The sequence below is a fragment of the Plasmodium falciparum genome, assembly GCF_000002765.6.
Source record: "Plasmodium falciparum 3D7 genome assembly, chromosome: 2".
NCBI lineage: Eukaryota > Apicomplexa > Aconoidasida > Haemosporida > Plasmodiidae > Plasmodium > Plasmodium falciparum.
The window spans coordinates 680,001-697,500 of NC_037280.1; the positions used below are offsets into that span (position 1 = coordinate 680,001).

Genomic DNA, 17,500 nt, shown 5'->3' on the forward strand with positions numbered 1-17,500 from the left:
AAATTTTTATTTTTTTTACACATTTTATTTTGAATTGTTTATAAATAGTTATTTATATAATCGTTATGTGTGTTTGAAGAAATATAACGATAAATGTAAGATCAAAAAAAATGAAGAAAATTATGAACAGGCTGATGAAGATGAAGAAAAAAAATTTGTACACTATAAAATAGGGGGAAATTATTTTATAAATGATGAGGCAGACCATATGAAAAAAACAAAAATTTTGATAGATTCAAATGAATACAACAAAAATTATGTAAATATATTCAACAGTACATTTGTATATAAAAATTATATGGACGTTGAATGTACAAACACGTTTTTACATAATAATAATAATAATAAATATGATAATAATTGTAATAATAATAATAAATATGATAATAATTGTAATAATAATAATAAATATGATAATAATTGTAATAATAATAAATATGATTATTATTATAGCAGTGAACAATATTATAAATTCCCTCCTCTCGTTAATATCCAAATAAATGTTGTAGAAATATTCAATTTTGTGTGCACTGAAAATTCTGATGATATAAACGTTATTTTCAAAATTAAAGATGAATATGGAAAGAAAAGACGTGCTCATACGAATAGGATAAATACTGAACAACAAAAAAAGAGAGATTCTAATAAAATAATAAAAAGAAGAAATAATAGGAATCATCAAATAAATACTCCTAATCAATTATCCAATAATATGATAATAAAAAAAAAAAAAAAAAAAAAAAAAAATCTTATCATGAAAAAATATCTTGTTATAGGAACAAAAAACGGAATGATTATAATTAACGATTTTTTAAAACCTCATAAAATAATACATTTAGAAAAAATATGTAATGAACCCATCGTGTCAATTTTTATTTTTCAAAATGATATGTTAATATTAAATCGTTCTGGCATTATATTTTTTATGGATATTCATAATTTTGTTATATATAGGGATATTGATATATTTTTTTCTCTGGAACATAAAACAAAAAATTTATCATATGAAAATTGTAATAATAATATTAAAAGGAATTGTACGTATAATTCTGAAGAGACAACACAATTTATCAATGGTAAAAAAATATGTAATGGTAAAAAAATGTGTGATGGTAAAAAAATACGTGATGATGACGAAACATTTGAGGATAGTACCAATTTAGCGTACCATCATAGTAATAACTTACCATGTGATACTTTTGAGGGTAAAAGAATTGTAAACCGAATGTGTAATAAGAAATATAATTATGATTATAAAGAATCATATAGAACGTTGAAAAAGAGATACATAAATTCATTTTGTCATTTGAATATGTATACAATATTGATTGGAACAACTTATAATGAAATAATAATATATAATTTATTATGTGACGAGTTATGTTATATATATGATAAGAATAATAAAAAAATTAGTTCATATAATATACATAATAATAATATTATATATAGTATAGAAAATTGTTTGTACAAAATGAACTTAAAGAATTATGATACAATAAAATTATTATGTCTACCTACAATATATATTAGTTCATTTGTTTTTTATTCAGATAATCTTCTGATATGTGGCTCGTTTAAGGGGAACCTATATTTTATCGATATATGTAATAATAATAACATAAAAATAATAAATAGAATTAGAAAAGAAGATTTCGTAGGAAAGCAAAGAATGAGGATACATAAAGAGAAGGAAATTCTTTTTGTTTTTAAGAAAAAAATTATAAATAATAAATATATAATAAATAAGACCAAATCTGACAATAGTGTAAAAATATATAATGAGCAAGATATGAAAAAGAATAATAAAATAATAAGTATACATTTAAATAAACATAAAAATATATTAATATGTTCCTTTACATATTGTATATATATATATAAATTAAATATATCGGGGAATGAAAAAATTGATTTAAGATGTATTTCTTATCTTTCAATAAAAAATATTATTCATATCCATGTTATAAAAAATATGGATAATTTATTTTATATTACTACAAGAGATGATGAAAATATATCTTCCTATAATTATTATTTATGTTCCATGAATCCTTGTAAAATAAAAACCAACAAAATGGAGCCTCTATATTTTAATATATTATTTGAGAACACTTGGTTTTATGAATTTTTTTATTACAATCATAAGGATGACAACCAGTTTTTGTTTGTCGAAAATAATTGGAATGATGAACGAAAGAATAAAAGTTTAATACTTTTAGATGATTCCATATTTATAATATATACATATTGTATAAATAAAAGTAGACAATCTTTCGAGGATACCTATTATAAGCAAAATAATCTTATGAATGTTAACAATACGTCACATGTTATTAAGAGAAATGAGTACATAGGTGGTAAGCAAAAAATATATAAAAATAATAAAAATAATGAAAGCACTGTTAATACTTCTTGTGATGATTATCTAGGCTCAACAAATCAAGTAAAAAACACGTTTCCTTTTAATCATAATAATAATAATAAGAAGAAGAACAAGGAAAAAAAAACGAATATTATTCATGGTAAAAGAAATGAACAAATGGATAATTCATTTAACAAGTTCTTATCATTAATACATACAAATAATAATTCTAAGGCACATGTATCGAATAAATCAAAAAAATATGATAAAATAAAAATTGTAAAACATATTCCTCAAGTTGTAAAATCATTTAAAAGAAGAACGAATATGTGCAAAATGGATAATAGAAAAAAGGACATATCATTGTTAAGTATCATAAAAAACAAGGAAGAAAAAAAAAAAATACATGACATTCATATAAATGGAGAATCATATAATGTAGTATCCAAAGGTGTTTCCATTCCCGTTATGTTAAAAAATAAATTGTTAAACGTTAGATACGAAAAGGAGCATTTAAAAAAAAAAAATGAAGAAAAAGAAGATTGTTCAAAAGATGAATTCTTAAAAAAAATGAAAATAATAAAAAAAAAAAAAAATAATAATAATAATAATAAAATAAATAATCATTACGTAACATATAAATTGTTAAAAAGTATGTTGAAAAGAAAAAAGAATATTTACTTGTGTGAGAGTAAAAAATTGAATTGTAAACACGATGATGATATTATTAAAAAAGATACGTCATTTATAAGAAGAGGAATTAATAATGAATCGTATATAAGAGATGATATTTATTTAGGAATAAATGAAAAAAATGAAATCCAAAGAAAAAATTTTAAACCTAATATTGAAGTAAATAAAGAAATAATAGAAATTGAACAATTTTGTAATAGGGGGGGTGATTTGTGCGTGATAAATAATGGTGAAATAAATAATTTGAGTTATTGCATAAATAAAGAAACAAAATTAAGAACAAAAGGTTTAGGATATATACAGAATTATTTGAAGAAATATATGAATACAGATATTAAGATGAAAGGGGAATTCCGAGATAACATAAATCGTTCTTCTAATAGCATAAAACATATAAATAGTAATTTATATAAAATAAGTCCACAAAACAGTGATACAACTAATTACATGGGAGAAAAGGACAAATTTATTAATAGTTATCATGTGAACAATTATGTGCATAGCATGATGATAAGGTTACCACAAAGGGAGAGCGTTACATATATCGAAAAAAAGAAGAAAAACAAAATTGATATAACAAAATATAATGCTTATACGAAATTAATTAAAAAAGGAGAAGGTGATAAAAAAAAAAATTTAATTTAAATCGAATTTATAATAATCAAACATGGGAAATATGTTTGATATTGCTTCAAGAAACATATATAATGGATATTATAATTATTATTGTATTAAAAAAAAGGTGCGGATATATATAAAAAATACATGAGTATTCATGAAAAATAAAAATAAAAAAAAAATAAAAAAAGTATGATATATAACATAATATTCACATTTGTTGTACATTCCTAGTTATATAACATATTACTTATAATAGTGATACGAATGAAAATAATTTGTACAGCAATATGAAAAGATAAGTATCTAAAATAAATAAACATATAAACAATAAACAGTATAAATAATACACATTTTTCATATTAATTATATATATGCACAATAATCATATTATCTCAAAATTATAGCAATACATGTTTCAACATTTTAAAACAGACACACACCAAAAAAAAAAAAAAAAAAAAAAAAAAAAAAAAAAAATAAATAAATAAATAAAATAAATAAAATAAATAAGGTCACTTTGCCACATAATCTAATATATTTTTTTTTTTCTTCTTTTTAAAATACTTTCCTTCAATTAATAAATATAAACAATAAAAAGGACATGGTGATTTTAAAGAGTGAATTATTTAGTAAATATATAAAAAATAATTATATTCATTTGATGATAATATATAATATATATATATATATAAAAGTAATAAGGTAATACAAAAGAAAACTAGCCATTGGAATAAATAATAATAAATATATATATACATAAGTGTATTATTATATATTTACCTTGCCTGTTCATAATATTATTCTTTTTTTTTTTCTTCTTTTTTTTTTTTCTTTTTTTTTTATAAATATTGGGTAAATATAGCTATTTGGGCAATTACAATTTGTAGCTATTTACAAAGAAAAAAAAAAAAAAATGTATATATAATATATACACATATGTAAACATTTATTTATATATATGATCCATATTGCATACTTTCCCAATATATGTGGTATCCATTTCAATTGAATGTTGAATATAAAAATGGAGATGATTAAAAAGAAAGAATACCAAGGAAAATATTCTTTTTAATAATAAGCATTTTTTATTTTATTGGTAAATAATAAATACATAAATGAATAACTTATACAAAGAATATACATACATACATATATATATATATATATATATAATAGTTTTACATATAATAAGTATTATTATATGTATGTATGTATTATATCGAACACTGTACTTTTTTATTCAACCTAAAAATTTATAAGTACTTATATATAAATATATATATATTATATATATATTTACATTTTAATAATATTCTGTTTTATTATCGCATTATTTTACATTCACAAAAAAAAAATAAAAATAATAAAAATAAAGAATATGTAATAATAATTTATAATATTATTAATATAAATAAATAAATAAATATATATATATATATATATATATATATTATATATATTTAAAAATAATCATTATTAAAAAAAATAAACGAATTAATATAAATAAAAATATTATTATTTTTAAATGAATATATAATACGATATACATAAAATATATATATAATATATTATGTATATTATATGTATTAATTATTTTATAAAATAGCTCTTATAACAATGAAATTATAAAGTTTATTTTTATTTATTTTTTTTTTTTTTAAAATAAAATGTAAAATTTGAATTTCGCTTCTCTTTGAATTTATTTTAATTTTTCATGTATGTAAACGGTTGCATTTTTTTTTTTTTTTTTTTTTTTTTTTGTTTTTTTTTAAATAAAAGAACAAAATTTTATTTAATGTTTTCACCTATATGTAATATATATATTTAATGTATATAATAATATAATAAAATAATAATATTAAAACTACATATATATATATGTATATATATTAATACATTATATTTTTATATATATATACAAATAATATAATATATATATTTTTATTTTAAAAAATAAAATAAATATTTTACGCGCGCATGCTTGGGAAGAATTTTTTTCTTTTTTTTCTTTTTTGAATATATAATAATTTTCTACAAAAAAAAAAAAGATTACAAATATTTAATTCATATTATATATAATAAATTCCTCATCAATGTTTTATAATTATTAACTTAATATATATATATATATATATATATATAAATTATTGTATGTATTATTATATATATAATATATATTTGATATATATAACATGTGACTGTTTCAATATTTTAACATTTATCTTTCTTTCTTTTTTTTTTTTTTTTTATTTCATTCAAAATGTTTGCGCATTAATTTTATTTTTTTTTGCAGTAAAATTAAAAGATTTTATGAAATATGCGGTTTTTAAAACTTACAAATCAATAATATATGATCCCTATATATATATATATATATATATATATAATATATATTGTTCATTTTTTATGTTTTGTATTCTTTTTCATAATATACTTATAAAAGAATTTTTAATTTATTAAGAAAAAAAAAAAATAAAAGAATAAAAGAATAATAGAATAAAAAAAATGCCTTGTCATTTTATCTTTTTATAATATTTTGTTTGTTTATAAAATATATGTACAAAACAAAAATGTAATATTTATATATAAGTTATAATACTAAATATAGAATATTTAATATTTTTTTTTTCTGCCTTATTTTTTTTTTTTTTTTTTTGAAATCATATAATTAAAAAAATAGATATATATATATCTATAATATATATAGTATATATATATATATATATATATATATATATATATATATGTGCATTTTTTTTTTTTTTTTTTTTGTTTGTAATTTTTGAAAAGAAGTAAAAAAATGAAATGGGTATTATAAAAAGAATACTACTTTTACAAATTGTTTTAGTTCTTGTGTTATGTTGTCATAGGATAAGATGTGAAGAAGTAAGTAGCATATCGAATAAAGCATCCGTTAAGGATGAGGGGCAAAATAATAATAGTAACAAGAGTAATAATAACAATAATAATAATAATAATAATAACAATAATAATAATAATAATAATAATAATAATAACAACAACAATAATAATAATAATAACAACAATAATAATAATAATAATAACAACAATAATAATAATAATAATAATACCTCTGGTTTAAGCGTAAAATCAGAAAATTTTAATATGATCATAAAACCTGAAGGGGACGAGCAATCCCCTTTAAATTCTTTATCCGTTGAACAAAAAAAAGATACTCCTCAAATTGAAGAGTTAAGAAAAAAGGAAGAAACTAAAGATCAAAAAGTAACCGAACAAGTAAATAATTTACAATCGAAAAATGAGAAATTAACAAATACGTTGGATCAGGTTGTACAAGGAGATAATAATAACAACACGCTAGATACAACAACAAGTGAAACGAGTAGTAGTAGTACTACTAATACAAACAATAATAATAATAATAATATTAATAATAATAGTAATAGTAATAATAACAATAGTAATATTAACAACAATAATAATATTAACAATAATAATAATAATATTTATCTTGGTCATAATAATAATCTTGATAGTAATATAATTCAACAAACAAACTTTATAGAAAATACGGAACATAATGTTCAAAAACAAAACGAGAAAAAAGAAAACAACAATACATCTGGAAGCACATCAAAAAGTTCAAGCAGTCAGAATTTAGAAAATTCAAAAGAAGTCGAACAAGCAGTGGTTAAAGAAATTACACCAAAGGAGGAGACATCCAATGGACAAAATAAAGATAAGGAAAAAATTTTATCGAATGTACAAAATGATGCAACTAATAAAAAAATGGTAAATGATAATACAAAAGGTTTAAGTAGTGATAATATGAACTCAAGTAATGATTTGAATGCTCCTAATAAGATGAATGAGGATAGTAAAGGCAGTTCAGAATATGTGGATCTGGCTAGCCAAAAGATATATGATGAAATGAACAAAAATGTGGAAGAAAGTGGTTCAAATTTATATTTCCTTAAATTATTATCTATAGGTTCATCTATTTTTATGCAGTTAATATTTTTACCTACAATATTTAAAATAATAAAGAAGAAAACAACAGGAGAGTTGGATGGTTTTCCATATATAATATTATTATTATCTTCATTTTTATGGTTAGTTTATGGAATGTTATTAAATAATTCAGCGATTGTGTTTCCCAATTTAGTTGGATTGATATTAGGAATATTATATTGTGTAATATATCACAAGAATTGTAAAAACATGTGGCTAAAGCAAAAGTTACATTCTTATTATAAGATATGTGGATTTATATGTTTTTTATTATATGCATTTTTATATATATTATCATATGAACAATATGAAGTATTTGTTGGATTTGTTGCCTTCATATCGAGTATAGTTAACTTCGGTGCTCCCTTATCTTATATCCAAATAGTAATAAAGAAGAAAAACTCATCTTTAATACCTATGGAAGTAACGATGGGTAGTTTGTTATGTTCCTTTTTATGGTTAACATATGGTTTTACGTTAAAGGATGGATTTATTATAATACCTAATTTATGTGGTTTTATTTTAAGTCTCTTACAAGTACTATTAATCATATTATATTCTAATAAAGAAAACACAACCTTTAATCATGACTCTGACACAACCGTTAGCGAAATATCCACAAGAAAAAATCGTAATAAATATATCCCTGATACAAATAGTAATATGTTTTTTAATGAATATAACGTGGATGAAGAAAATCGAATGACTGAAATATCAACAACTATGCCCACTACAATTTTTGATTTGTCCTTTGACGAAACATCACCCTTGACGGGTACCTTCAATATAGATTACAGCCGTCCGGGTGTTTCTAATCAGAAGTATTTAAAACGTTCAGAGAGTTTGGAAAAGAATACTGCAATAACATTTTAAAGTATGTGTGTTTTCTTTTTTAAATTAAAATTTTTTTTTTTTTCGGTATATATTTCAAAAAAGGAAGGTCTTCACAAAATATAAATAAATAAATAAATATATATATATATATATATATATATATATATATATATATATATATATATGTTACAGTTTGTATATTTTTTTGTGGTTGCTTTGTATTTTTTTCTTCTTTTTTTTTTTTTTGTGTATGTATATGAATTCCTATATAATAACATTTGATAAATATGGTTACATTGGTGTGATGGGAAATGTATACGCTCATTCAATGTAACAAAAAAAAAGAAAAAAATTGTTATTATATGATCCTTCTTTTTTTTCTTCGTTTATTATGAGGCATAAAATATATATATAATATATATATATATATATATATGTACATATGTGTATATAACTATATATTTTATGTTTATATATATCTTTTTTCTTATTTATGTGTAGCTCTTTGCAATAATTTAATTTTGTTATATATAAAAAAATTTCATAAGAAACTTTTTTTATTTTTAACAATTTGTATTTATATACAATATTATTAATATATTGTACTTTTTTTTTTTTATTTTTTTTTATTTTTTCCATTCTTATAAATTATAAATAAATATATATATGAATATATGCACATATATATATATATATATATATTTATTTATTTATTTATATATATTTATTTTTTTATTAATTCGTGTTTATATCCGTTCATTTTAAAATGTGTTATCATTTGAAATAAAACGAACATTATAATAATTTTTTTTCTTCCTATTAATATATATTTTATTATATAAATAATATTACCTGTTCTTTATATTTCTTTTCTTAGAATAAATAGAAAAAAAAAAAAAAAATTAAGAATGATTATATAAATATATATAAACATAATGTACATATAATAAGTAATATTTTATATAGCATCTCATAGGATGTAACGTCGTAATAGATTTCTACCTATAAGGCTTTAATTTTTTTTCCTTTTTCCTTTTTTTTTTTTTTGTAATAAATAAAATATATAGAAATTAACTTTTTAATATTATAGTTAGAAAAAAATTTAAGAATTATAAAAAAAAAATATATATATATATATATATATATTTTGTGCGTCCTATGAATATGTTTTTTGTTTTTGTTCTTGTTTTTGTTCTTGTTTTTGTTCTTGTTTTTGTTCTTGTTTTTTTTTGTTTTTTTTTTTGTTTTTGTTTTTGTTCTTTTTTATTTTTTTTGTTTTCTTTTGGTAAGAATAATTCTAATTTAATACCAAAAGAAAAAAAAAAAAAAAAAAAATTAGAGAAAACAATTTTGTTTAATGCATGGGTTACTGAATAAGAATTATTAAAAATGAACCTTTTTAAAAAATAACAAATTAAGATAGAAAATTTCTACTTGTTTTTTATAATAAATAAATAAATAAATATATATATATATATATATATATATATATATATATATAGTTATATATATATTTATTTATATATGTGTATATATATACAGTTATCCGTTTTATTTTTATTTTTATTTATTTTTTTGTGTTTGTGTAATTTAAAATGTTGTGCAATAGTTCTTAACACGGTTTTATTTTAACAAGAGTGAACAGAAAGATATTTCGACATAAAAAAAAAAAAAATAAATAAATAAAAATATAAGTATATATATATATATATATATATATATATATGTAATATAAATTGATATATTTTATTATTTTAAGTATTAATTTTTTTTTTCTTTTTTTTTATCATATGTTCTTAAAAATATGGTAATATTAGGTGATGAAAAAGAATCATACACGGTAACAATAAAAAAAAAAATGACAAGTAATTTTTAATTTCCCCATGATAATTATTATTTATTTTATTTTTTTTTTTTTTTTGTCTTTGATTATTATTAATATATAAAATTATATTTTTCTATTTTAGAGTTATTGCGATAAAAATAATGATATTTTAATTAGTAAACGTAAGACATAAAAAAAAAAAAAAAAAAAAAAAAATATACATATATATATATATATATATATATATATATATATATATATATATATATATATTTATTTATTTATTTATTTATTTATTTATTTATTCATATGTATATATTAATATTTCTTGTTTGTATTTATGTTTATATGAATATATATTAATTTTTCGATAACGATTTATAGAAAAAATTGAAGACTTGAAGAAGAGTATAGAAAATTTGTTGAATGATAAAAATGCACATTATGAATTGAACCACATAAAACGTTCGTTGAATGAATTAGATATTTATACAAAAAATAAAAGTGTAAGAATTTAATAGAAATATTAAGATGTGTACATAATTAAATGAATAAATATATAAGCACATATATATATATATGTATATGTGTATATATGTTTTTTTTTTTTTTTTTTTTTTTTTTTATAGGATCTTTTTAATAATTATAATCTAAACGAAAGTTTAAATGATAGTTATAAGGACAAAACGGTACAACAAGAAAAAAAAATAAAATAAAAAAATAATAATAAAATAAAAAAACAAAATAAAAAACAAAATAAAAAACAAAATAAAAAACAAAATAAAAAACAAAATAAAAAACAAAATAAAAAACAAAATAAAAAACAAAATAAAAAACAAAATAAAAAACAAAATAAAAAACAAAATAAAAAACAAAATAAAAAACAAAATAAACATATTATGTATATGTATTTATAATATTCTTTATACCAAAGGAACATTTTAAATTTCCCATTTTTTTTAGTTTGAAGAATTAAAGAGTCAATTGATAAAACAAAAAAATTTGAATTCTTGTTTGTCATTAAAATTAAAAAGTATACACATAAAATTGAATAACCTATTTCTGAAAAAAAATGAGTTCGAAAAAACCATCAATAATAAAATTAAAGAGATAGAATTACAATTTCTTATAATTCAAAATGTAACTCACGAAAATAAAGTAATTCAATTAAAATATATATATATATATATATTGTTACATATTTATATAATATCTTATATTTTTACATAATAAAAATTATCAAAAAAAAAAAAAAAAAAAAAAATTTAATATATTTCGTTCATCATAATTTTATAACTTATTTTTAAATATTTTTATATATTTTTATATTTTTATTTTATTTTTTTGTAGGGAATACCCATATCGAAAGAACTAAAAGAACAAGAAAAGCACCTACAAAATTCACATGAAAATGTTGCTATATATGATACACATGAAATAGAAAATAATGATAAAAAGAAATTGTATACTAATTTTCATAATGAAGAAAAGGATCATTTAAAATGCCTCCTAGAGGAATATTCAAAAACTCTTGAAATTTATAAGATGGGGAAAATACAATTGGAATTTGAATTAAAATGTTGTAAAGAAAAATTAAACGAAGAAATTGAAAAGAATAATAACTACAATAATAAAATGAAAAGTTATGAAATACATATTGATGTTGTTAAAAATGAAAATTGTAAAAACCTAGAAGAATTAAATGATTTAAAATTACAACTAGAAAAAACTAAAAGTGAAAATAATCAGAATTATGTAAAAAATAAAATCTTAAATGATGAAAAAAATAATTTAGACAAAATTAATAATGATCTAAAAATCAAAATCAAAAATTTCAAAACATTACTAAATGATGCACAAAATAAAGAATATATATTAAACAATTTTACTCAAAAAATATTTAATATTATAACTTATTTAAAAAATAATGATGAACATAACTTTCTAAATGATAAAATACATAACAAATTAGATATAAATCAAGATCAAATATATGTACAAACGGAATTATATATTGATATTATTTCTTCTTCCATAAGAAATCTAATCAATTTTAAGAAAACTCTTGAGGTAAAAATATTTATCTAATCACTTCTTAATGGAACATTCTAAAATAATATAAAAATAGAAAATGTGTATTATATATATATATATATATATATATATATGTATATATTTTTTTTTTTTCCTGCATTGTTCATGCAAAATGTATACCATTTACATGTACAGTTCATGTAAAATGGACATGATTTTAATTTATTGTTCATTTAAATATGCAAAGAAATTTACACACACACATATACATATATATATATATATATATATATATATATATATATATATAACATATATATGATATACTTATTGGTGAATATAATCATGTGTGCTAAATTATAAAAGCAAAAATACCAATGACTCATATATATGTACAAATGATAGCGTGTTTTTTTTTCTTTTAATTTATTTTATTTAGGAGAGAAATGTAGAGCTGGAGAAGGTGACACATGAAATGAAGGAGCTAAGAAAAGAGTTAATTTTAAAAAAGAAGAACTATGAAGAGCTACGATTAAAACTAAATCATCTCGAGTGTGTCGAGAGGGACAGTGTTAAAATAAACAGCGAGAAAGAGAAGGGGGAAAAGGTGATATATGAGTTGAAGGAAAAGTTAGATAATGATGAGAAGATAATAAATGATTTAAAGAAAAAGAATAGTTATCAGGTATATAAGATGAAAGATTATGAGAAGCGAGAGAATAACTTAATTAATGAAATAAATAAGTTGAAACTTTTTATTGAAGAAAATAAGATGACAGTGGAGAGAGGAAATGAGATGAATAATAAGAAATTAGAAGAAATGAAGCAAAAAAATAAAGAGTTAATAAATAATTTGAATGATATAAGTGATGAATTGAAGAATTGTATAGAGCAGGTAAATTCTGTTAGTCGAAATATGGCTAATGTCGAAAAAGAAAAGGAAAATATAATAAATGAATTACAAATATTAAGAATGAAAAATGATACAATGAGAAAAAGAATAAGTAAGTTTGTTGAACAAGAAAAGGTATTAAAATTTAAATTGTATACATTAAATAATGACATATTTTCCAAGAATGAAAAATTAAATGATATGCAAAAAAAATTAAATGATGTGAATGAAAAATATAAAAATATTGTTGAATGTTTAAATAATTATAAAACGGAACATAAAGAACAAATAGAAAAAAAGATTGAAAGAATAAATACATTAAAACAAAATTATTATTATTTAAAAAAAGAATATGATTTAAAAAATAAAGAACTGGAAAAGAATATAGAACATGGGAAAAAATTAGAACATGAATTATCCCATTGTTATGAAGAAAATCAAAAATTAAATGAAGAGATAAAAAGACGTAATTCTTTTATAAAAAATAAAGATAGAAAAATTGATCTCTTGACAAATATTGAAAATGAGTTATTAAAAAAAAAAGAAATAAATAATATTAAATTAATGGAGAAGCAAAATGTAATAAAAAATAATGAACAATTATTAAAAGATATAAAAGACGAAAATGAAAAAATGAATGAACATGTAAACAAATTACAGAATGAACTAATAAAAAGGGAGTTACAAAACAAATGTATATCAAAAGATATCGAATTTTGTAAAAAAGAAAAAGAAGATAAAATCAAGAATTTAGAAGATGATTTATTAGAAAAGAAAAAATGTATTGAAAATTTGAAAGATGAATTAATAAATATAAAAAAAAAAATGGAAGATAAAATGCACATGACTAACGAAATGGATTTATTAAGTAACAAAGTTGAAGAATTAAATAGAATTAACAAAACATATGAAAAGAACATAGTCGAATTGAATAATGAACTAGATGTTATAAAGAAAAAATTGAATGATGAAGAATTCTTAAAAGAAGAGGAAAAGAAAAAAAATATTGATATGGTTTATAAGATAAAAGAATATGAAATACAAATTAAAGAAAAAGAAAATGAAATTGATTCCTTAAAAAAAAATGAACAAAATTTACATGTATTAAAAAATGAAGAATTAAATGAAAAAGAAATCATATTGAAGAATAAATATGATAAAGAAATAAATATGATAATCGAACAATATAACAAAAAGATACAAGAAGAAAAGGATATGCTAAATAATAAAATAAAAAGTATGGATCAGACACATAAAAATCAAATTGAAGAAATGCAAGAAGAAAATAAAAAGGAACTTAAGAGACTGAAAAATGTATGTGATATGAATCTACAGTCACAAATTTTAATAAAGGAAAATGAAAAGCACATGCAAGAAAAAGTGGAGGAATATAAAAATTTATTAAAACAGAAAGATCAAGAACTTAAAAATATTATACAAGAATATGATGAAAGAATAGAAATTCAAAATAAGGAAATGGAAGATATCGTAAATGATTGTGAAGAAAAGTTGAAGCAAGCTAAAATAAATAATAAAAAATTAACCACCGCAACGAATATGGCAAATAATAATAATATGCTCATGGATGAAAATTTAAAAGAAAAAGATAAAAAAATAAACGATTTGATGAAAGATATGGAAAAGAAAAAAGAGGAAATAAATAAGCTCGTGGAAGAAAAAAGTAAATTGGAACATTCACATGTGAAAATTCAAAATGAAATGTCTTTGTTAGTAGAGCAAAATGAAAAGTTGAAGGAAGAAATGGGCCTATCAAGGATTGCTATAAAAGATATGGAAGAAATAAAAAAGGATATGGAAAAATACGAGGAGGAAAAGAAAAAAAATGAGGAAGAAAGGAAAAAAAATGAGGAAGAAAGGAAAAAAAATGAGGAAGAAAGGAAAAAAAATGAAGAAGAAAAGAAAAAAAATGAGGAAGAAAGGAAAAAAAATGAAGAAGAAAAGAAAAAGTTAGAAAAGGACAAACATCAATTTGAAGAAGAAAAAGAAAGAATGGAAATTTATGAACATCAAAAAGAGGATAGGAAAAGAAAAGACAAAAAGAAGAAAGGACATTCAAGTGATAAAGAAGAAAAATATAATAAGAAAGAAAAGACAAAAGAAAAATCATCAAATATATTATTTGATGAAGAGTATATAATACAATTAGAAGAATTACGTGACACAGGAGAAAATTGTTTTATATATTTAAAATCACTAAGTAAAGAGTTGGATGTTATTATAAACAAGCTGAAATCAAAGGATGATGCCTTATTAAATGATGCTTTTAATAAAATAAACTTGGCTATAACATCTTGGAATATATTTAATGAGGAAAACAAAGAAGGAGATAATATAACAACAGTGGAAAATACAGCAACGGAGGGAAATATAACAATAGATGAGAATACGACAGAGGTAGAAATGAATAATGAAGAAGTATATAAAATTTTTAGTGTTGAAAAGTATGATATGCTCAAAAAAGAGGTTGGTGAAAAGGTTGAATGTATACAAAAATTAATTGGTTAATATGATCACAAAATGTGATATATATATATATATATATATATATATATATATATAATATGTGTATGTATTTAATACTTTCATTTTGTCATTTTATTTAAATAAAATTTAATTTTTAATTTTTAAAAACATTTCCCTTGTTCATAAAATAAATTATATATATATATATATATATATATATATATATATATATATATATATATGTATTTTTTTTTTTTTTTTTTTTTTTCCTTTTTTTTGTAACATTTTAAAAAAATGAATGATAAAATGATAATATAATGAAATGGTTATATGAATAAATAAAAATGCATTTCATGAATCAACAATGAAGGGGTTGTGTGAAATAAAAAGGTAATCGCACTAAATGTTTATATATATATATATTTATTTATTTATTTATTTACTTATAATGTCATATAAATTCTGAAAAGAGAGGAATGTTGTAGTAATAAAAATTGTTGGTTTGATATTTTGTATATAGTTGTTTTAAATATATTTTTGATGATTCCTTTTTGATTTGGCTATGATAATAAATGTCTTCATACATAGATTTTAATTCTAGGTGATATGCGGCACACAATCTTAGATTATGTGATATGAACATATAGATCCATTTAAAAATAAAATCTACTATAAATATAAAAGTGACTAAATAATAGAAATATTCTACATATTCATATAATTTATCACTAGTTTTGTAATGTACATAAATAAATAATAATAATGATAATCTTGTAAAGAAGTTAATAAATATAAGTAATATATGATTATTTCTTAAATTATAATTAAGTCTTAAATTTTTAATAAAATTATTTCCTAGCATTAATGTTGATAAAGAAGCTAATCCATGCATATATTTTGTATTAATATATATTAGTAAGGAAGCAATAGATATGAATCCTTTATAATCTCCTTTGACAGTATTTTTTGTATACATGTCATTATTATTAAATAAATAATAATCTTCATTTATGTAGTTCATGTTGTGCGAAATATTATTATTATGAGCATTGTTATTATTATGAGCATTATTATTATGAGCATTATTATTATTATTATTATTATTATTATTATTATATTCTTTTATATTAAAAAAGTTGGGTAATTTACTTATGTTTTTATCTTTAATAAATGGTCTGATAATATATGCTATAAATTGCCTTCCTGATAAGGCACACAGAAAAAAGTATATATTTCTAATAATTTTAAATGATGGGATAACAGCAAATGTTAAAAAGAAGTATGGAGCATATTTATCCGGTTGTTTAATATTTCTAAGAAAGATTTCAAAAACTTCATTATATACTAATAATAAAAGGAATAAGAACTCTGAAATACATTTTATAAATATAAATAAAGTTGATAATACTACTTCAAAAAAGGAAGACAAAAAAATGAATGAAAAGAATGATATAATTGTATTTCCTAATATTATAGAAAAAGAAACAATAAATATAATATTCTTATGTTCAAATAATTTAAAATACATTTTATAATCTGTTAAAATTAATTTTAAATAACTTATGTCAAATTTTATATAAAAAATATAAAAAACAATAGACATAGCTATTTTTCCTAAACAATATGTAATATATGGTATCATTAATCTCAACTGATTAATATAAGAAACTTTTAAATTATCATCTAAATAATATCTATATCTTTCATTATTCGATACATTAGTATACATTAATTTATTCATAATAAATTTGGTTCCTAT

General features: G+C 19.1%; 4 protein-coding genes across 5 annotated transcripts in view; 3 read left to right on the forward strand and 1 right to left on the reverse strand.

Annotated features, from left to right (window-relative positions):
• PF3D7_0216500 (conserved Plasmodium protein, unknown function) overlaps positions 1-3,703 on the forward strand; it is a gene marked incomplete at both ends in the record, with an annotated part of 5,217 nt that extends 1,514 nt beyond the window's left edge. Inside the window, one exon of the mRNA XM_001349633.1 lies at positions 1-3,703. This exon is cut by the window's left edge and continues 959 nt beyond it. Coding sequence (XP_001349669.1) covers positions 1-3,703 — 3,703 coding nt within the window.
• A 2,781-nt stretch (positions 3,704-6,484) lies between these two features.
• Positions 6,485-8,545, forward strand: PF3D7_0216600 (MtN3-like protein; the record flags this gene model as incomplete). The annotated part of the gene is made up of 1 exon (XM_001349634.1): positions 6,485-8,545. The coding sequence occupies one exon, from the start codon at positions 6,485-6,487 to the stop codon at positions 8,543-8,545; it is 2,061 nt and encodes a 686-aa protein (XP_001349670.1).
• A 1,765-nt stretch (positions 8,546-10,310) lies between these two features.
• PF3D7_0216700.1 (autophagy-related protein 11, putative) lies at positions 10,311-15,783 on the forward strand (the record flags this gene model as incomplete). 2 transcript variants are annotated; one of them, XM_001349635.1, is made up of 7 exons in its annotated part: positions 10,311-10,346; positions 10,474-10,513; positions 10,716-10,837; positions 10,961-11,020; positions 11,295-11,489; positions 11,682-12,401; positions 12,805-15,783. In XM_001349635.1, the coding sequence occupies 7 exons, from the start codon at positions 10,311-10,313 to the stop codon at positions 15,781-15,783; spliced, it is 4,152 nt and encodes a 1,383-aa protein (XP_001349671.1). The 2 variants fall into 2 exon arrangements, with proteins under 2 accessions (XP_001349671.1, XP_024329079.1); XM_024473268.1 differs by having other exon boundaries at positions 11,295-11,471.
• Positions 15,784-16,192: 409 nt separating this feature from the next.
• Positions 16,193-17,500, reverse strand: part of PF3D7_0216800 (TMEM121 domain-containing protein, putative) — a gene marked incomplete at both ends in the record, with an annotated part of 3,369 nt that continues 2,061 nt past the window's right edge. Inside the window, one exon of the mRNA XM_001349636.2 lies at positions 16,193-17,500. This exon is cut by the window's right edge and continues 2,061 nt beyond it. Coding sequence (XP_001349672.2) covers positions 16,193-17,500 — 1,308 coding nt within the window.